At 40.6% G+C, this 21,868-nt stretch overlaps 2 protein-coding genes across 2 annotated transcripts; both read left to right on the top strand.

The window, feature by feature from the left end:
• Nucleotides 1–1,751: 1,751 nt before the first annotated feature.
• LOC127003803 (lysosomal thioesterase PPT2-A-like) lies at nt 1,752–8,104 on the top strand. Its single transcript, XM_050870855.1, has 6 exons — nt 1,752–1,921; nt 3,442–3,583; nt 3,997–4,101; nt 4,206–4,338; nt 4,986–5,126; nt 5,429–8,104. Exons 1-6 carry the CDS (start codon nt 1,784–1,786, stop codon nt 5,625–5,627), a joined length of 858 nt encoding a protein of 285 aa, XP_050726812.1. The 5' UTR covers nt 1,752–1,783; the 3' UTR covers nt 5,628–8,104.
• Nucleotides 8,105–11,737: 3,633 nt separating this feature from the next.
• Nucleotides 11,738–21,409, top strand: LOC127003802 (uncharacterized). The gene is made up of 5 exons (XM_050870854.1): nt 11,738–11,894; nt 13,734–13,818; nt 15,789–15,959; nt 17,744–17,862; nt 21,149–21,409. The coding sequence occupies exons 1-5, from the start codon at nt 11,796–11,798 to the stop codon at nt 21,236–21,238; spliced, it is 564 nt and encodes a 187-aa protein (XP_050726811.1). The 5' UTR covers nt 11,738–11,795; the 3' UTR covers nt 21,239–21,409.
• Nucleotides 21,410–21,868: the final 459 nt, after the last annotated feature.

The raw sequence follows: 21,868 nt of genomic DNA, 5'->3' as shown, positions 1-21,868 counted from the left end.
CATTAATGTTGGGCCACTCAACTGTGTCCATGAGACTCGACCACTATTGAACTTGGATACCTCCAAGCTGTAAAGGAGTGCATTGGAAAACACTCAAGGTCAAGCAGCAATTTTGCCCTACTGGAGATGCTGGATAACACAGAAATGTTCTGCCAGACCTGCTCGAAACTTGGACCAATATAGGCCTCTGCCATGTAGCTCAGCTCTCCTGAGAAAGGAAAGCTTTGTCAAAGAGTCTCACTGATAATGTCAAGGGACATCTAACTGCCTACTACTGAGCCCTGAAAAAGCTCTACTTCATTGCTGCCTCTTGGATAAATGCTTTCTGAACAGCAGTTTCTTGCCTTGTCTCAGACATAGATAGGCAGAGGGTTTGTTGGGCTGTAGATTTTAAGCAATTGTATATAAGGACCCACTGAGTGAATAGCCCCAAACTGCTGGGCTATATACAGTGAATACTGATCTACCCACTGATACCCTTCCCCTGCCCCCATCTCTTGAGGAAGTCAGAGAGGCTGTAACATATCAGAGGTGTTTAAGTCTGGAGGTGTGGCCATGATCTATGGGTTGCATGCATTCTTGACTGCTGCATGACAATGTGGTGCCATATACTAGTGATGTTTGAGGACGTACAGTGTGCTCTGAAGAAATAGAAATAAGAAAAGAATTGCTTGAATAACTGTAGCCATGAAGAAAGAGTAAGATAAATTGAAAAAAAGCAGTTCTTTTTTTATTTTATTAGGTGCTGTCTATAGCAATGGTAGCCTTTCTTGTGGGGTTGACTCCAGTCCATTAGCGGCTGCCATGATATATGACTCTTGCTTGGGCCGTGCTACCCCCCAGTGCTCCACTTGACCGAAGTCACTGAAGTTAGGGTTGATTGAAGATCTGGGCAGCATGTGGGTAATCTTCTGCCCCTCGGCAATGGTTGAAAATTGTCAGCGTGCATCAGTGGCACTCAAACCTAGATTCACGGGCTCACCACTCCCGCATGCTGCCCACTCATCCACCACCCAACTGTGCATAACTTATTACGAGGTATGAATGCTGAAATAATGTTGAACAGAATCAATACTGTCATGAGACTCGATCCCACCACGCACCCACATTGACCACAGTCACTACAAGGCTCTGGGCTGGCTACCAGTTGCCAAAAGAGTAACACAGCTAAAGCTCAACCAGGTTAACCAAATTGTAAATGGTATCTCCTCAGCATACTTATTCAACCATTTTACTAAAATAAGCTGATGTCACAATGTAGGCACCAGATCTAGCCAGGCATCACTCCAGATTCCAAGGTTCAACACCACACTAGGAGAGTCCAGTTTTAAATACACAGGGTTTTTCGAAAGGAACAAGCTGTCCACCTTGATCTCTGCAAAATACTACTGCTTGATAGTTTTAAGTCAACAAAGTCACAGCTCGTGTATACGGTCTTCCAAGAAAGTAATTAAGTTCATGTACAACTCTAGAATATAAGCTTTGCACATGCATGTAATTTTCACAATGAATTATATCCTCTGTAATTATTTTGTAAGCAAATATATTCTTATACATTGTAACATCACCTTTAGGATTAAGTTTACCCCTTAGATTGTATTAGCAGGACCGCAATGAAATGAGTCATGTATAACTTCCAAACAATCGATCAATTAAGTGGTAGCCTAAAACGAATTTCCCGCCGCCGTGTTCCCCCGACGTAAACAAATGACGCAACCACCAGCCAGCTGAGTCACGGCGGCGATCAGCTGGCGGCCGCGGGCAGAAGAGGCGCCGCTCCGAGATGAGGCCGCTACACCAACTGCTGCTCTGCGCCAAGCTCCTCTTCGTGACGTGCTTAGCCTACAGGCCGGTGTTCATCATCCATGGCGTCTGGGACCTGAGATTCAGCCTCGACTTTCTGGCCGAGCATATAAAACAGGTGGACAAACGTGCCTTGAAGAGTTGCTGTCTCACGAGTGTCTCAGGAGGCAGGTGGTGTGGCAGGTTATCTCAGGGGGCAGGTGGTGTGCTAGGTTATCTCAGGGGGCAGGTGGTGTGGCAGGTTATCTCAGGGGGCAGGTGGTGTGGCAGGTTATCTCAGGGGGCAGGTGGTGTGGCAGGTTATCTCAGGGGGCAGGTGGTGTGGCAGGTTATCTCAGGAGGCAGGTGGTGTGGCAGGTTATCTCAGGAGGCAGGTGGTGTGGCAGGTTATCTCAGGAGGCAGGTGGTGTGGAAGGTTATCTCAGGAGGCAGGTGGTGTGCAGGTTATCTCAGGAGGCAGGTGGTGTTGCAGCTTCTCTCAGGATGCATGTGGTGTGGAAGGTTTTCTCAGGGGGCAGGTGGTGTGGCAGGTTATCTCAGGGGGCAGGTGGTGTGGCAGGTTATCTCAGGAAGCAGGTGGTGTGGCAGGTTATCTCAGGAAGCAGGTGGTGTGGCAGGTTATCTCAGGAAGCAGGTGGTGTGGCAGGTTATCTCAGGAGGCAGGTGGTGTGGTAGGTTATCTCAGGAGGCAGGTGGTGTGGCAGGTTATCTCACGGGGCAGGTGGTGTGGTAGGTTATCTCAGGAGGCAGGTGGTGTGGCAGGTTATCTCAGGAGGCAGGTGGTGTGGTAGGTTATCTCAGGGGGCAGGTGGTGTGGCAGGTTATCGTTTTTTGGCACTTAACTATTGCAAAAAGTCACCAATAATTAACCATTTCAACGATAACTGTAAGGCATAGGCATAGGTGAAACATTGCCATAGGTGAAGTATAGGCATAAGCATAAGTGAAACATAGGCATAGGTGAAGCATAGCCATAGGTGAAGTAGGTATAGGTTAAGGTGAAGCATAGGCAGGATTGCAATATCTACCGGGGTAATACGCTGCTCTGCTCTCTTCAACATTTGTATGGACTGTGCATTAGGCAGAGTTGTGGACCAAAGTCATTGTTGGGTTAATGTTCGCTGCTGTTGGGCTGCTGTTTGTTTGGGTCACTGACTTTTTAATTCAGGACATGATAAATTTACTTTTTCTATCATTGTTACTATATCAAAACTTGCCGCACTTATTTATACTTTTGTGATCACGGGTGCTCTCTGTCTCTTGACTTTTTCATCTTTAAGTCATAAGTTTGCTTGTCTTTACATATCATACTTTTAACATTTTCTGTTAATTTTGTGATTTTCTCTGTAATGTAGGGCAGGAAAAAGGAGCATACAGCATAATTCCTATGCCCAACAGTTAGGTGTTGGCAATGTGTATAGTAGCCTTAGAGGTGCAGCTAGTTCCCAACAATGGTCAGCTCCACTCAGTGTCAATCCTTAACCAAAATAAAACTCGGCCTCATTGGTTTTGCTATTATCACTTTATAAAGGTATACATAAGCATACAACATAAAAATGTTTTGCATTAATTTTATCTGCATATCTTCTATTCTGCTGTGATAAGAGAATGTCCCTAAACTCAGGTTTTTATTTCCAGTATCACATTGGGACCGAGGTTCATGTAATCGACATACTGCATGGATGGCGTTCCCTTGCCCCTCTGTGGTACCAGGTGAAGACCTACCATGCCCACATGCTGCCCATCATGCGGGAGGCTACCGATGGCGTCATACTCATAGGTAAGCAACACAGGCATAGAAAGCCATGACATTACTGATTATATTTTGTTAAGTAGTCAGGTTGATGTCACAACTATTTCATTTTTCTTTCATGCCTTAAACTATTTTTATATGAGCAGAGGGTAAAGGTAATGTTACGGGCATAGACTTTAGCTGCACGTGGCCTCTGTTCTCATGACAGCAGAGGGCAACATCATATATCTCTTCTAGCTACTTCCATCACACTGTCTGTTAAGTTTTGATTGATTCTTTGCTATGCTCAGACATATGATGTAGAATGTATAAAGTCTTAGATTGTCATTAGAAAGTTATATAAGATTGGTTTTTAGTCTAAAGTTTATCAAAAACAAAACTAAAACAGACATTTTATAATATCATTTTGGGAGCACTGTTTATCAAAGCTTCTATTGCAGGTTACTCACAAGGTGGCATCATAAGCAGAGGTATTGTGGAAACTACAGACCACAACATCACTACCTTCATCTCCCTCTCGTCTCCTCAAGCTGGACAGTATGGAGGTTAGCTGAAAATGATTTAACTTTTTATCATTTTCTGTGATCTCATTTTCTTGTAGAACATGACTTGCAACAGTAGAGCTTCACAAATACCTTTTCTTTTTCAGATGGATTTCTTCGTCTGATATTTCCACAGTATATAAAAGAAACTGTATATGAGGTGTTTTACTCCCGAGTTGGCCAGAGGATATCTGTCGCAAACTACTGGAATGATCCCCACCACCAAAAGTTATATTACAAGTTTGTATATTTTGCCTTGTTTTGTACTTGATGGTGATATGTGTCCTTATTGGTTATAATTGGAGTTTCATATTATTTATTAATCACAGGGAATTCTTCTTTAACAGATGAAATATGTATCAGGAGGTTGAAGCTAGAATAAAGACATGCAGCCAGGGCCCAAACATTAAGGATATATGGAACATGTTTTGCAGGGCGCAGCAGGCTTGGGGGTCATTGGGTGAGACTTAGTAACAAAAGAATATGTTTTGGAGTGTACATTTAAGAATAAAATACTTTGGGATTAGGGACTGAAAGAGAATTTGGCAGATATGGAAGTTTGGGTTCATACTCAGATTCCAAGTATCCAACAGATCCCTGGGGCCTGTCTGCAGTAAAAGAGAAGCATCTGATGTTTGTTTGTTTGTTTGTTTTTAATTGTGGAAAAAAGGAAAGGAAAGAACCCTAGCATTAGAGGTAGTCTCTCTGCCAACTGGCAATTTACTACCACAAAATCACTGGACTGAATCGTGTATCGTTTTGCTATATTATACAGTAGTATCTGCGACATAAGATTTTTCCATGTACTGATAATTCATTTAGTATTTACATTCTTGGCTAAGTGTCTTCCATTGAAATATATTTTCCACTGTCAATCTTTGTGACAGGTTCAACAACTACCTCCCATACATAAACAACGAAATCAACAGTTCCTACCAAGAGGATTACCGACAAAATTATTTAAAGCTGAAGAACCTTGTTTTGATTGGAGGCCCAGATGATGGTGTCATTACTCCCTGGCAGTCCAGGTAAGGAAAGCAGGGTGTTCAGTTTGAAGCACTTCAGTTATCTTGTTTACATGTATCTTGCTTGTCCGTTTAGGTGTATCTTGCTTTGTCTTTGCTTGTCTTTCTTTACATTTAGAATATTTTCAATGTTCCAGCTATTTTAAACACACTAAGGATGTGCAATAGGGGCAAGTACCTTCGTCTTTCAGTTGGCAGTTTTGGAACAATTTTCCTCTTGTTTTCCTTGCCATGAAAACACTAGTTATATGTAGAAACTATGAGCAACTATGAACCATCTATCATATGTTTACCATTTTTTTCAGCCACTATAGCTTTTATGACAGTCAAGAAAATATAGTTGAAATGAAGGACCAGACTTTCTACAAACAAGATTTGTTTGGACTTCATACTCTGGACAAAGCTGGGAAGGTCAAGATCTATGAGGTGCCAGGAGTGTATCACACAGAGTGGCATCACAATGTTTCAGTCATCAAGAACTGTATCCTGCCATGGTTGGACTAGACTTCATATTCCCATTTTCAAGTTTTTGCGTATCTGTGTACAAATGTTTCATATTCAGTGTAAATAATCAGCAACTTCAGGGAAAAATGCACTTGACTGAGTGCAGAGAATTCAAGTTGTAGCCGTACTCATATTTCCTGAGTTAAAAAGTTTGTTTCCTACTTACGAAAGTTTACTAATAGGGTAATGAATCTGCATTGCGATCTTGAATAATTTCAAGTATACAAACATCACTGTACGTGTCATCACCTGAAGACATGCAATGCTAAACTGTGGATATAGTTTTAAGCGCTAACACTTTGGATCTGAGTATCGGTGATCACATTCAAATACGGGTGTCTTGGAATGCTTCAGCTGTGATTTAGACCAAACTTTCATTTATAAGTCACTACATGAAGTCTTTATAGCCAGGCTAAAACTTGTAAAAATTCCTGATGCTTAATTCATATTCCAGCCTGGCTCACCTCACACTACTAATATTATTTTGTATTAATAACTCTGGGTGGTTTAGGTGTTTTTATTAGTAAACAGGAGCTGCTGAAGCATACATTTTTAAAAACAAGTTTTGATGCTTTATTCCTCATGCTTTGAGCATAAGCAAAAAAATAATGATGCAGATTTTTCTTGGATTTAAAAACTGAAAACACACAGGCAGAGAGAAAACTAGAGTCTGCTGCTGTGGCCACCCACTCAAGGGACGGTCCCTGAGGAAACATGGTATCAGAAAAAACTTCCCAGGTTTTACTTACTCCAGGCAATTAACAATCCTAGAATCATAGACACAAACAAAGTTTGAAAGCCTATGAACGCTTACCAGTCTTTTAATTCAGAGGAATCATTTGCGATTATCACTGTTAGAGAAGAAACAAAATTTGGCTGAACATGAATAAAGTATTGATAATATGATATATACATTATAAACAAGCAAAATTTGAAAAGTACACAATGAAATGGAAGAATATGTAAGAAGAAAATATTAGACAGTGCCTTTTTTATTTGTTGCAGAGGGAAATATCAAAGCTTGAGGTAACAGTGGAAAATCCCTCCCCCATTTGTGGCAATCAGGACAATGTGTGTGTGGGTGTATATGGGGTTGAAAGTAGTCAGTTTAGTTTTACTAGTGTCTGTATGTCTGATGGCTGTGATTCCTCTATTGTATGATTTGCAAAATTATCTGACAATATATAGTCATGCCAGATAAACTTTAATATGAGCTTAGAAACAGTATCTACAAGGAGATTCATATTTATACTAGTTTTAAAATTGAGAGATTAATACTTTCCACTTTCATGGTACTCATTTTGCAGCCTATTTTTATCTATATCTGATGCCCTGTACCCTGATGTTAACTTCCTTCAGATGGGTGGCCACAGCAGAAACCTCTCCAACTCTCCTTGTTACAGTACTCATTCTCAGCACATCCTGTCCTTTGCTTGCCAACTCCCTCTCTCCAATTCTACTGATCCATTTCACTTGTGGTCTGCCCCTGACACTCCCTCAACCCTATCCTCATTCATGCTTCACAAAGTTATGATCATTCACTCTCACTCCCTTTGCTGTTATATCTATACCAAAACTCTAACATATTTTCATTACTATCTTCATCCTTTCTCAAAATACCGCATGCATGTTTTATGTAACGCATTTACATTGAAGAGCAGAATTAACAGAAAGCTAAAACACCTCACGAAAGAGTATGAACTGTCCTCATGTAAAAGGTTAATAAAAGCTGTTTGTAAGACAGGTGCTTGTGGTGGCTACAGAGTTAAGCAAGAATATGACACAGTGATATACAGAGACTACATAAAGCTAGTCAGGTTAGATATGAAAGTTTCTGTGAACTAGTTATCATGAAAGAAACAATTTATGTATTCTGATTAGTGGTACAGCAGTTGGTTTGTGCTGAGTAAGACTTGCTGTTTTAACCACTTGTTTGTTCTTTCAGTAGGAAATATAGAATTTTAATTGTAACCTTAGGATCCTGCTAATTTGTGTCTAGTGTTTTGGGCTGTGCTCAAAGAAGGCCAGTTACTATTTGTTCCTTTGAATCAGTCATGTGTTGTGTCAAAAAACTATCAGTCTGTTCCCCTTAAGATTCCCCATCATGGTCAGTACTTCTTATTTGTTTGCTTTGGGATGTATCCACCTGACTCAAGTCATCTTTGTTGGTGGTGGAATTATCCCTGATATGGATCTGAGGTGGGTATATGGATACTTAGCTAGTCAATAGTTTAAGTTCTTGACACACCATAGCCTCCATATAGTTTTATGATAACCCTTCATATTTTTCAGCCGAATAAAAAAAAACATTAATAGGGTATGTGCAGTCTTACAAGGATAACTAATGGATTCTTATGTCAGCTTTTTTTTATATAAGAAATCTTTGGTGGAGCTCCCTTTATAAAAGGAAAGCAATGGTATTCATAACAAATACATTATCTAGCTATTATCATTAAGATTTTATTCCATATTTGTGGCGAAATGTTTATTTTATAATTCCCATGCCTACGTTTCTTCCATTCCCAAGGAAACACAGCAACAAGTACACTTTAACACGGGAAGGGTGTGAAGGCTTGCTAGTTCAAATTCTAGTCTCAGTGTTTGTTCCACATCAACAAAAGACACTCAACTGTCTCAACAAGTATTCTGGCTTTAGGACTTGAAATATAAGCAGTAAAGCAGAAAAAATGAGTGAGCAATAATATGAAGGAAGAAAGAATTCTTGTGAAAGGTTAAGTATTGCCACAATATCTGAAGTGCGCCTTTGAATACAGCTGTTTTTTTCTTGTCACTTCATGAAAACCAAGTTGGCTAAGAACCACTTGTTAAGAAAAAAGTTCCATGAATATTGAATTTTTATTGGATTGTGCTTTTGTATAAGTCGTTAGTGACCAAATATTGTGATACACACCTCTTTGTACAATTTAGTAATTTCATACAGTTCAATAGGGTAAGATAGAAACTAAGTAGGTAAATAGGCAATTATAATATATAGGTTTTGTGCAGTATATACATAATACTCAGTTAGCATACATTTTTTCACTTTCATACCTTTTAATATCAATGTTATCTGAACTGTCATGCTGCTGATCAGGAATTCTCTCTTATTTAGGGTATTGCTAATTCACAAAAAGATTAGTACTCCTTTGTCTAGTCAACTTTTTAAGTACCGAAGATGCAGAACAGTATTAACATAAGTAGTATTACCTGTGCCCTGACAACCTTAGGAGGGGTGAGTGAGGATGCGTATTAGTGCAGCAGCAACTGACAGCATAAGATTAGAGTGGTTAGTTGACTTAGAGTGCAGGGTAACAATTTTATCAATCAGTTCATGTTTTTTCCTTTTTTTTTTTAACAATGCTGCAGTATTTTAATTCCTTATGCCCATTAATCGTAATATGATGCTCCAGATGTGGTCCGTCTGTTCCCCAGTTCTAAAGTGTTTTCTTCACTATAATGTTTATGTATTCTGAGTTTTCATGAAAAAATAAATTTAAAGGTAGAAATCAAACAATCCCAAACCATCTTTTGAGTGTATAGAAGTCAAACAATCCCAAACCAACTTTTGAGTGTATTGTATTAAAAATATGCATCATTAGGGTGAATGTGCTAATGTCTGTAGTGAACTGAGTTATGCTGCAAGTTGACTATTGGTATTGTTGGGCTCATGACTACAAACAAATTTATTTTGCTACCTTTTTGCATTGCTTAGTTTTGTAAATGATAGTAAGTACGGTATTTTCTTATGTACAATTGAAATTCATCATTTAAAGCTTTTGGAAAATTTGAACTTTGGGAGAATTAATCTGCAAAACTGGGAAAAAAATAACATTGTAGCCTTCCAAGATTGATACACTTGTTTTTAATAGATTCTCAGCTTGTTCCAAATGTAACGAATGTAAGCATGGAAAGACAGTATGATGTAATGGTGACATGACATCTTTCAAGCTTCTGAAATTGTAGAAAAAATCAAAATATACTCTCACCTCTAAGCAAAGATACTAGAAATGAATAGGTGGGTGTGAGGTACCAGTAATGGTGACTAAGTATGGAGTATGCATCTCATGTGTGGGGGGGCTCCACTCACACAGCTCTTCTGGACAGAGTGGAGGCAAAGGCTCTTCGTCTCATCAGCTCTCCTCATCAGATCTTTCTACACCTTAAATCACCGCAATGTTGCCTCTCTCCCATACCTCCCATACTTCACCTCTAAATTCCGCCAGAATAAATGTCTCTCTTTCTATCTTCTATCGATATTTCCACGCTGACTGCTCTGAACTCTGAACTTGCTAACTGCATGCCCCCCCCCCTCCTCCCCCTGCACCTTCGACTCGACTTCTACTCATGCTCATCCCTATACTGTCCAAACCCCTTATGCAAGAGTTAACCAGCATCTTCACTCTTTCATCCCTCACGCTGTTAAACTCTGGAACAATCTTCCTTCATCTGTATTTCCTCCTGCCTACGACTTGAACTCTTTCAAGAGGAGGGTATCAGGACACCTCTCCTTCCGAAACTGACCTATCTTTCGGCCACCTCTTTGGATTCTTTTTAGGAGCAGCGAGTAGCGGGCTTTTTTTTTATTAATGTTTACTTTTTTTGTGCCCTTGAGCTGTCTCCTTTGCTGTAAAAAAAAAAAAAAAAAGTAGGTTAGGAAAGGTTTAGTAAGAAATTGATCCATCCATTCAGACATTGAAGACATTATAGACTGCCATATTAAGTGTGAATATGTGAGGGACTGCTGTATGCCAAGTTTTAATCCAGTTTGTCAGTGCTCATTTATACTTTCAATAACTACTATTACTTTTTTTTTAAGTAAGCTCAATTTTAATACAATAAAATACATGTATCATTTATAATTCTAATGATATCTGATAATAAAAGTTATATACTATTTCATCTTTTAATTATAAAGTTATGCAGGGCCGTTAGTGTACTACAGACGTTTGGACACTGATAGTGGAATTGTTTGATAAGCTTCCAGTCTTGCAGGTCATCAAAACTTGCATCTTTAGTCTGTGAGGGTCTGTTACTTAAACAATACTTGCCTCAGATAACTCCTATGTCATACCTCACTAATTTTGTACCACTCTTCCTATCCTTCTCATTTCATGTTTCTCTCTCTCTCTCTCTCTCTCTCTCTCTCTCTCTCTCTCTCTCTCTCTCTCTCTCTCTCTCTCTCTCTCTCTCTCTCTCTCTCTCTCTCTCTCTCTCTCTCTCTCTCTCTCTCTCTCTCTCTCAAGGAGGTGAAAGATGCAAATTCAGAAATGAGAGAGAGAGAGAGAGAGAGAGAGAGAGAGAGAGAGAGAGAGAAGCACACAGTTCTTCGGTTAAATTTCAAGGTAATAACTAAATGAACAGTCGCAGCTTGACTGAAATATGGGACTCCAAAATTTCTCGACCACAGAGTTATATACAACTTATAACTCTGTGCTTTCGACCCTCCCTTTGCTAAGGAGACAAGGGAATTTTCCCTATATTTTGGAATTTTTTTTAGGGATATTTTGGAGGCCCATTTTTCAGTTAATTTGATTCCCCCCAGAACCCCGATTCCCCACAGGTCCCCAATTAAGCTTGTCTTGGGGGGTAGGGGGTCTGGAGTGGCGGAAGGGGAGGCGGACCTCTTGTAAAGAATTACCATCATCTTCGACATTATATCAACACACCCATCGTCATCAACACACCCAACATCGTCATCAACACACCCATCATATAGTCATTAATACACTTATCATCGTCATCAACACACCCATCATCGTCATCAACACACCCATCATCGTCATCAACACACCCATCATCGTCATCAACACACCCATCATCGTCATCAACACACCCATCATCGTCATCAACACACCCATCATCGTCATCAACACCCAACATCGTCATCAACACACCCAACATCATCATCAGCACGCCCATCATCATCATATCAACACACCCATCACCGTCATCAACACACCCAACATCGTCATCAACACACCCAACATCGTCATCAACACACCCAACATCGTCATCTACACACCCATCATCGTCATCAACACACCCAACATCATCAACACACCCATCATCGTCATCAACACACCCATCATCGTCATCACCTCCCGTGCCGTTGCCAAGGAGGAGTGGCCGCCGCCGCAGCACAGCCATCATCGTCATCATCAGAGCAAGATGGCCGAGGAGCGGGGCTTGACAGATCTGGAAAACCGAGTAAAACTGCTCGAGGAGAAGATATTCGGCCCTCTGCCCAAGGAGGACGAGTACCCCGAGGTGAGGAGGACCCCCCCGGCCCCATGCACGCCCGGGGGGATGGTGGGGTCAAGCTCCAGGGGTCTTTTATTTTTCTGGACGGTCTTTTTTTTTTTTTTTTTTTTTGGTCTCCTTGTCCGCTTTTTGGTCATCTCGGTAGGTTTTATTCTCCCCGGTGTGACCAGGGGAGGGGGGCTCTATGGTCGTATTTTTTTTCATTTAATTTAATTTCTAGGGGACCCGCAGAGGGCCATTCTCGGGTGGCTTCATATGCGGGGGATTCAAGGGTCCAGGATTAGGATAAGGGTTAGGATGAGGAAAGGCATTGGGATATGGTAAAGGGCCGGGGTTAGGGAGATAATGATTGGTGATCCTATTCCTAAATGTGTCAAGAGTGGGACTATTGACTACGTACATGAGATGCGAGATGATTCCACTCTTGGATGCTGCGGGGAAAGATTGAATATTTGAATTGTTAGTCTGGTAAGTGTGGTATTTGAGGTTGTGGCTGTCTCTAGTGGATCGTGTAGTTGTCGGGTGTAAATAAGTGTCTTTGTTTATGTTTACTTGATTGTTTGTGATTTATATAGCATTTGAAGTTGAAGGCACCCCTGGCAGTGTCCAGTCTTCATTCAGCTTGTAGCACACTATCCGAGTCAGTAACTTGGGACTGTGCCACATATCGTGAGTCCTGACAGTGTAGTAATGCCTTCAAACTCCTTTTTGTGCTCTGATTTCTTCCAGTTTCAGGTTATGGCCCCTGCTGGTTGCTTGATTGTTTCATGTTAAGTGTACAGTGACTGCTGGATCATAGATCTTGAACGTCTTGAAAGTCCCAATCATGTTTCCTCGGGCATGGCGACAGGTTAAACTTGGCAAATCCAGTTTCCTCAAGCTTTCTTTATAACTGAGATTTTATCGAAGGAACAATTTTTGTAGCTCTTTTATTAACGTTTTCAAGCGCTGTCATGTTCCGTAACTTGTACCTATGGATTCCATACAGGGTGTCCATAGCTATCCAGTCACTCTGGTCCCTAGTAACTCCGGCCCTGGCGTCACTCCAGCCTCCACCCTTGGTCACTCTGGCCTCCCACCCTGGTCACTCTAGCCTCCCAGTATTCACATACTGTAAAACGAATCCTTGGTGTTTTAATCTTGATTATAGTTCATTATACCTTTACCGCAGACATGTTCAAAACCTTAAAATGAAAAACGAAATGTTAAAATTAACAGTTTTTTTTTCCTGTGTTATAAAGCATCTTAACTCAGTGAACAATGTGGTGAAACTTGGTTAGAATGCAAACACCTGTTCCATAATTATTAAACAGCCTTGGTGCTGTCTGCCACCGAGAAAATTAGCAGGATTTATATTAACAAAACAGACGTTCGGGACATTACTAATCATTTTTAACTCAAAATCAACTATAATTGATGGTATTTGTTATTGTTGCCTGCATATTATTGACTCTGACAACTGTTTTCTATGCGTAGGCTATGATATATTATCCACGTGGGACAACAGGTTGCCAGTGCACATTAATGCACTCCTCAGACTTGGGTGAACCGATTATAAAACTCCCTTGGCCTCTCGTTCTATTTTCTTTTTTTTGAGCAGTTTTAAGTGCTTTTTTTTTTTTTTTTTTCACTTGAGCTGCCTCCTTTGCTGTAAAAAAAATACTTTACCTAACATTATTTTTGGCCATTTCTGTTTACCATTATACTAAATATTTTTAAGTATGATTGCCCTTTGTTGTAGCAGTTTTACAAATGGTATCAGTGAGGTGAATGCCATGGTCTGCCAGTATGAGAGATGCTTAGAGAGCCAACCTGTACCTCTTGCTAACTGAGATGTTTTCACAGGTTGTGTCAACACTGGCCTCTCTTGGGGGGCGCCTGGGGAGTGCTCTGGGCACCAGGGACCGCATGATGATGGTGATGAAGAGACGTGAGTGTTTCTCTTGATCTTTTGGGGTGCCTTCAATACGAGGGAGCTCCGGTAAGCATATTAAACACAATCTAAAACTTTCATTCATATTTACATTAACAACATCCTCCAGAGTCAATTCACTCTATCCACAAGTCCATTACTTTTATTCAGCCCCTGTCTGTATTAAAAATCTATATATCTCACTTCAAACTTATATTCTTTCTGTTTGTAGTTTGCAATTAAATCCAGAGACCCTGAATTCAGAGGCCATGTTATATTATTTTTAGGGAATAACCGTTTAACACAGCATTGGATGAAGATGGTCATTTGGTAGAGCATATTTCAGACCTTGCCCCATTTTCATCAATATGGTTTATTAACTTGGCTTTTTTATATATACAACAAAGGAAGCAGCTCAAGGGCAACAAAAAGAAAATGTAGAAAAAAACCCCTGCTTATCACTGCTCCTATAACACATGAAGTAAAGAGTGGTGGCCAAGGAGAGGTCAATTTCAGGTGGAGAGGTGTCTTGATGCACTCCTCTAGAATTTATAAGACACGTAATGATAAAATCCAGCAGGTGAAGAGCTTCCTGATGCAAGCCTGACATGTTAACTTGTGGTAAAAGTGAGCTCAATGCCCTGCCTCAAATTTTTTTTTACTCATTTAATTTTCTCATTACCATTATCAGAAAAGTTAAAATAACCTTGATTTAGCTCTCCAGTCACTGCATCAGCCTGCCAGCCCTCCAGCCGAGAGACTCAGCCGAAACACTGTGTTCACACCTGGAGAGCTCGGTATATAATGCTGAAACCAGTATAAAATATTGGCCTCCTTGCATATGTACGCTACACCATCTCCACAGCAACATTTGCCAGCCACACATCAAAAAAACTTCATGACATTTTTTTTTTTTTTTTCATTAGTATATGTATTATGAATGCTTCAATGATCCACATCTGGTTAATTAATCATATTGATGAAAATAGGGCAGGGTCCGTAACATGCTCTGCCAAATTATCCTCCTTATTCAGTGCATTAATTTTTTCCCAATAAAAGATAAAACACAGCCTATGAAACCCATAGTAGGCTGCCTTGGTAGATTGGGAAGGTGACTTGAGGTAGCTTTCTTCCATTCATTTTAAATAACTGTCCTTTTCCCATTGTAGCTTAGCCTTATCAGTTCTCTTCCCTCTCAAATCTGATTGGCATAGGCTTTCCTGAGCCTATAAATTTCTTTTCCTCAACTACCTCCTTACCAGTCTTACTGACTTTGAGCACCTCAGTCACTTCTCTTTTCATTTCTTGGCTGGGTTACATCCTTTCCTATTCTCTAATTTAGGTTTACCTTACTACTTCTGATTTTTTCATATCCTGGTTTTCCTCTTGTTTCTTCGCCAGAATATCATTCTCTTGGAGTAGCCTCTTCATTTTATTTCATTCCTCATCCAGCATGTTATTTTCTTGATCTACACTCTAATTTTTCTATGACGCATTAGTACTTCTCAGGTCTGTAACATTGCGTGTACAAATGTATGTGTGTGTGCATATAACATGTTCTATTCAAGGGAGTGATATTTTTTCCCATGTTGAAATGTTTTTGTTTTAATGCAAAACACCCCACCATGAAAGTAAGGTAAAGGTGGGTGCATACGCAATAGATGAGCGTGGCTGCGGTGCTCATCTCCGATCCGCTGGCCCTCTGAGCCCATGGTAGGTAACAACCAGTTACCCCGGGACACAGGCCAATGTGAAATCCGGGATTGCCGCATTTACCTTCCCAGGTTCTCATTTATCAACCAGCCTGAAAGGGAGAATGAATAGCTGGGTGAGCTGCACGCCGGCTGCCCAGGCCAGGATTCAAACCAGGGCCCGTGGAATGGTAGCAAGGCAACCTGACCGTTAGACCATGGAGGTTAGTAGTTGTGGGGAATTTATCTTACTGCTCATTGTAATGTGGAGATGTAATAATAATGTGTACTCCACAGTGGATGAACTGGAGCGCTACCTCGATCCTGGGTATGGCGAGGGGCTGGAGGTGTGTGACAGTGTGAAGCTGGACTTGGTGCTTGGCCGTGAGGAACAGCTGCATTCCTACCACAGCCACCTGACTACCCTCAACTCACTCAAGCATGTCCTCGACTCACAGCACATCAAAGGTCAGCATGGTCTTCTTCAGCTTCATTTCTTACTAAACAAAACAAGTTGTATAATCAGAGATGATGCATAGCAATAGTAAAATATCCAAATATCATACCTCATTGGTAGAGGAGGTTACTTATAACACATTCTTGACTTAGTGGTATTTAGTGAAAGACTTCACACCAAGTTACAGGTTGAAATAATTGAAGGCTATAGTTCACTGTCATTTTTAAGTTTTATTATGCTAGATAGGTAGCTATATAATCTTGATAAAGTAAAACTCAGGTTTAATCAACTCTGCCCATAACATGCATTCAATTTGAGCCTCTCTGAGAATCTAATACTTAGTCTGTTAGGGAAACTCCGGAGGCTGGATATTGTCATGCTTTTTCAAGCTTTAGAGACCCTTCAGTGCCAATAATATCATTAGTGGATATGTCTCTGAAATTATAGCTGTCTCAGGAGTAGGTATATGGCAATCTAATAAACTGTACCAGGGATTGCACCACATGACAAGAAAAGGAAATATGTCAAACTCCATTTATTTTTTCTCTGCATTTACATTACAATTATTCAAAGTAGCACATTATCCATTACATATATTTATCATCATTTACTTGAATAACATGACCCTACTTAGGTGTACACTACTTTTTTAACCGAGATGTATGGCACCGTGACTGTTGTTTGTGTCCTCTGTCTCATGTTTGCTGTGGGACATTGCCATAATGTTTCCAGTGCCTGCTCCAATATCATGTTTATTGTGCTATTGTACTATTCTTTGAGAAAGCAAGCAAGCCAACAATAATGTGAACCTTCCTGCCCCTAAGCTTAAGTCAATACACTTTGAGTAAAAAAATTGGTTTGGCCACATAACAATTGAGGCAAAATCATGGCCTCCATAAAATACTCAATGCAGCTGTCTGGCAAATGATGTCCTTTCAATTCACAATTATCACAATTCTCTCTTTTCTGCTACCTACTTTACCAGGATCCTGTTTTTTAGTACCTTGAGCACAACCTTTTTTCATCTCTTGCTGGGTTTCTTTCTGCTGGTATTCTATAATCTCTTAGATTTACCTGAAATTCCACATGAATATTTACTTTCAATTCTTCTGGTCTTTTTTTATCACCCTCATGCCTTCATGCTCTCACATAATTTTCTTCAAGTTGCTGTTTCATCTTGCCTGGGTTCTCCTCCAGCCCTTTACTCTTGATCTGCCTGATTTAATTATTGGCAGTCTATGTGAGAGTCATGTGTTGTTCACCATGGTCTGTCTGATTGCACATTGGACTTGTGATTGCCAGCCAGTACCCTCCCCAAATGAGCTTGGAGCTTGTGTGACAAATATTTGGGTACAGCTAAAACCTCACATCGCACCCACACACAGACAGTAACCAGGACACAACTCCTGACAGACCCCTAGTACCCTTTCACTGCTGGGTGGACATGGGGCATGGATTAAAGGAAGCTACCTGTCTGTCTCCACTCAGCATGAGAATCGAACCTGGGACCTCTTGGTTGTGAAACGAGCATGCTAACCACTCCACTATGGAGCTCTGTAGTGTAGAGGTATGCAGGCCCACCTCCACCAATAAGTCCTGAGTTTGATTCCTGGGCAGAGTGAAGAAAGATAGGCTGTTTCCTTTAATCCATGCCCCATGTCTGCCCAGCAGTGAATGGGTACCAGGGGTTAGTCAGCCATTATGTCCAACCTCCGGTATGTGGGTGCCATTTAAAGCTTTAGCTCAACTGAAGCTTGAAGCTAAGAAGCATGAATTATTGTCTTGTTTCTTTCAGATTGTGCAAACCTAGAGGAAGAGTTAATGGCTGTAGCCGGTCATCAGAGGGAAACAGAAGAACAAACTACACAGCAGAGTACACAAATCAAGAACATGCTGAATCAGTACAATGATATTGTATCCTTTTATCTGACCATGCATAAAGTAGATGGAGTAAGGCACATAATCTGATGCACAAAAGATTAGCATTAGTATAGTTTCTTGCAAATTTTGCTTTACCCTCTGCCTCTCTCTGGCAGGGAGACAATCAGTAGAGTTGCTTGCATTGTATGGAATTAATACATGGAGAGGTAGGAGGGGGCCCAATCTGTGTCTAGATTATAGAGGTAAATGATAAGACTAGCAGATACCCCATCTCTTAATCCTCCCTTTACCCCTCATGATTTTCACAAGTGAGCCTAAATTTTCCCTCTGTACCTCTCACTTTTAGCCTTAGACCCCACTCCCCCACTCTGGCTTTCATTTCTCTCATACAGCCATCCATGTACACATTAAAAAGACATAGTGACATAGCACACCCCTGTCTCACACCCACACCAACACCAAAACTCACCATTTACGTGTACAGAGGCACTCGCATCCTTATAGAGGGATCTGATTCCCTCCAGCAGATGCCCTCCCACACCATATATCCTTTGAGCATCCCATAAACCCTTCCTGTCAACCCTGTCATATACCTTCTCTGGGTCCATGAAAGCAACAGACAGCTTCCTATCCTTCTCTAGGTATTTTTCAACTAACATTTTCGCTGCAAATATTTGGTCTACACAACCCCTCCCTTTCCTAAAACCCCTTTGTTCATTGCCTACACTTTTCTCAGTTATTTTCTTCATCCACTCATTTAAAACCCTTCCATACACTTTTCTTGCCACACTGAGTAAACTTGTTCCCCTGTAACTATGGCCACAGCAGAAGTGTCTCCATCTCTCCCTGTTCTGGCACTCCCTCTCAGCACATTCAATCCTGCTACTTCCAACTCTCACACTCAAATACTCACTCACCCTATTGATCCACTTCACAGGTGGTCTTCCCTTGACATCCCCTCCTCAATCCTTCTCCTCATACGCCCACGCCTTCACAATTCACTTCTCCCATCCTCATCACGCAATCCAAATCACTTAATGCACCAAACCACTCCACCACCTCCACACGCTGTCATTACTTTCTCCATCCCATCCTGACACATCACATGCCCCTAAGCTCAGATAAACTTATAATCAGGAGAGAAAGGATTCCTGACCAATAAGACATATGTCCACTCCCCACACAAACTACAAGAATACTAAGGGTGAGTGTTGGCTCAGATTGTGTTTCACTGTAACGGTTGAGGGTCAGCATAATACATTGGCACAAAAAAGAAAAGGTGTGGTATTGCTGTCATTACTAACTTGTCCCAGGTCATGTACCCGGCTTATATTTTTGCCAACCACATTGTCGCTCATTGCTGAGAGAGCTAACCATGCATGTACATTACTACTTTGGGAAACATTCTCATACTCCAGTACTTCACCAGTAGTTAGTCCAATGATGATCCATGGCCTCAGCAACACAGCAGACTTTGTTCAGGGAATCTGCTGGCCAACAAGTATATTACAGTGTTGCTGCAAGACTTCACGGGTGACCTGCTAAGAAAACAAAATTGAATTTGCAGTTTTAACTGATGGACTTCTTGCAAAATGCTAAAATTTAAATTAACCTCAATTTATTACAAGCAATATCTAACACCAAATCAATTTGACAAAGGGTCAGAATGAGGTTCTTTACTCTGTCTATTTGTAGCTTGCAACTGGAGCCTAGGCTACTTTTGTAAACTCCTAACTGATTGGACAGAGGCCTGAGGCAGCTTTCTCATACGCATCGTAGAAACAGACCTCCCCACACTTCAAGCTTTACTTCTATGCTCTGTAGCCCACTCATGTCACATAATACATACTGGGTTTCTTCATCACTGGACAGTAGATAGATTGCAGATTACAACTGTGTAAAAAACAACTTAGATTGACAAAAAATAAGGGAAATAAAGCGAGTTGAAGTCCAAGACGGGGTCATAAATGTTTATACCGCTTTTTATTCCATGCTGATTTTTTCATAGAATTATTAAGCTATTAAAAACTAAGAATGCCACCTGATAAAGAAAAGGTTGCTGAAGGTGATAGTGTCAACAGATTATTGATAAGTTAGAGAGGAATGGAGGTAAGCAAGTTTTATACAAAGTTGTAGGCAACTTGCTTACCTCCCTTCCTTTCTAACATATTGATAATCTGTTGACACCATCATCTTCAGGAGCATTTTCTTCATCAGATGGTATTGTTTGTTTTACAGTAGCCTAAAAATTCCAAGAAAAAATCAGCAAGGAATTAAAGCCCGTTTAAATTTTTATAACCCTGGCTTTGGCTTCAACTTGCATTATCTCTTTTTTTTTTTTTTATATATTTAGTCAATTGATGTGGTTTATAACACTGTCGTAATCTGCAATCTTTCTACTATCCAGTGATGACGAAACCAAATATTTATTATGTGAGTGGGCTACACAGCATAAAAGAAAAACTTGCACTTGCAATGTGGCGAGGTCTGTTTCTAGGATGTGTGGGAAAAGGCTGCCTCAGGCCACTGTCCAATCTACAAGCTACAAAAGCAGCATAGGATCCAGTTGCAAGCTACAAATAGACAGTATAGTATCATTAGTTTTGCTTACACTCTTATGCCATGGCAAGAAGTCTGATTTGCAGTTTCAAGACTCACGGCTTTGTTACCAGTATATGATGTTTGGAAGGGCAAATCAGGTTGCACTATTTTAGTGTGTGTTGCACTGAGATGATGGTTCCTACATACAGACAATAGGAGCCACAGGAACCAATGGTTAACTACCAAGGTCTTCTTAGTAGTTGGCTAAGTTGTGCTGACTGCAGATATATTTAGTTAGTATAACAATTATCTTGAGTTGTAAGCTGGTATCTGAAAACGTAAACAAAAATAACCTCAGCTTGCACTTGTATCCCCACTAGCATATTCTTCATAACTTGCACTGGCATGCCTCTTTTCAGCCATACATTTTTCACTACTGCATCTCTCTCAAAATGGTTTATCCAGTAGCTTTGTGCTGCTTCAGATGTTGTTGTCACACAATTCGTTTTCCCTTTCGTGTACTCCACGCCTTTATTCTGTACTCTATTTTAAAAATGCTCTCATTTCTATTGTATGCCACTTCTTTACTACGTTACAACTCTAAAGAGTTTTTTCTGCACAACAGCTTTAGTAATATGAGGACTTGAAAGTGTTTTAAGCATAATATTCATACTCCTTTATATATGCATACCATTTCAGTACATCATGATACATCCACTCCACTGACCTTTTTTTTCCCCAGGAACTACTCAAGTTTTTTCCCTTAATGACGATTCAGATAAACACCCTGACGGAGACCTTCATTAAGATGGATGAAATTGTAACCAAGGCAGAGATTGCAGCAATACCAAAGAAGGCAGAAGATTAGAGGCTCCCTTGTTATGCCTTGGAAAGGTTCTCAAAACATTAAACCATAAGGCCTTTACAGATCTAAATACCAATTGTGCACCTTAGTTATCGACATTTAATGTTAATGTAACTTCACCAAAGGTCTGTTATGTTATATTTAATAAGTCATTAAATAAATGGCACAACATGTCTTACTTAATTTCCTTCTAGAACATAAGGGCATCATGGTAGTATCAATTTAAGAGGGTTAATATCCTCTACTTCATACAGCTTTTTGCCATTCTTCTTTGCCCATTTGGTTTAGGTTAGTGGCACTATTCTGGCTGTGGGAGTCTATCCTCTCAGGGGGTTCTGTGTCCTGGCCACAGCTAACAGTCAGTCCAATCGTTGATCTGAGTTGGTTCGGGTGGGGTCTGCAACTGCTCCCTTAATCATCCCTCAGTCAAAAACTACAGGAATGAAGTAGATCTGGCTCAACATAGACTAAAATAGCAACAGAAGGTGGAAGACACCAACTCTTCTCAATATGAGGCTTTTAACCTGGAAGCAGCGACAGGCCAAATTTGTGGCTTTGCCGTGTACCAGCAACGAGCCAAATTTTTGCTATGATGTAAACCCCCCAAAATAGATGATGCATAAACTGATCACA

The sequence above is a fragment of the Eriocheir sinensis genome, chromosome 26, assembly GCF_024679095.1.
Source record: "Eriocheir sinensis breed Jianghai 21 chromosome 26, ASM2467909v1, whole genome shotgun sequence".
In the NCBI taxonomy this organism is placed as follows: Eukaryota; Metazoa; Arthropoda; class Malacostraca; order Decapoda; family Varunidae; genus Eriocheir; species Eriocheir sinensis.
The sequence above is the reverse complement of the archived record's forward strand: the minus strand, read 5'-3'. Positions and strand labels throughout refer to the sequence as shown.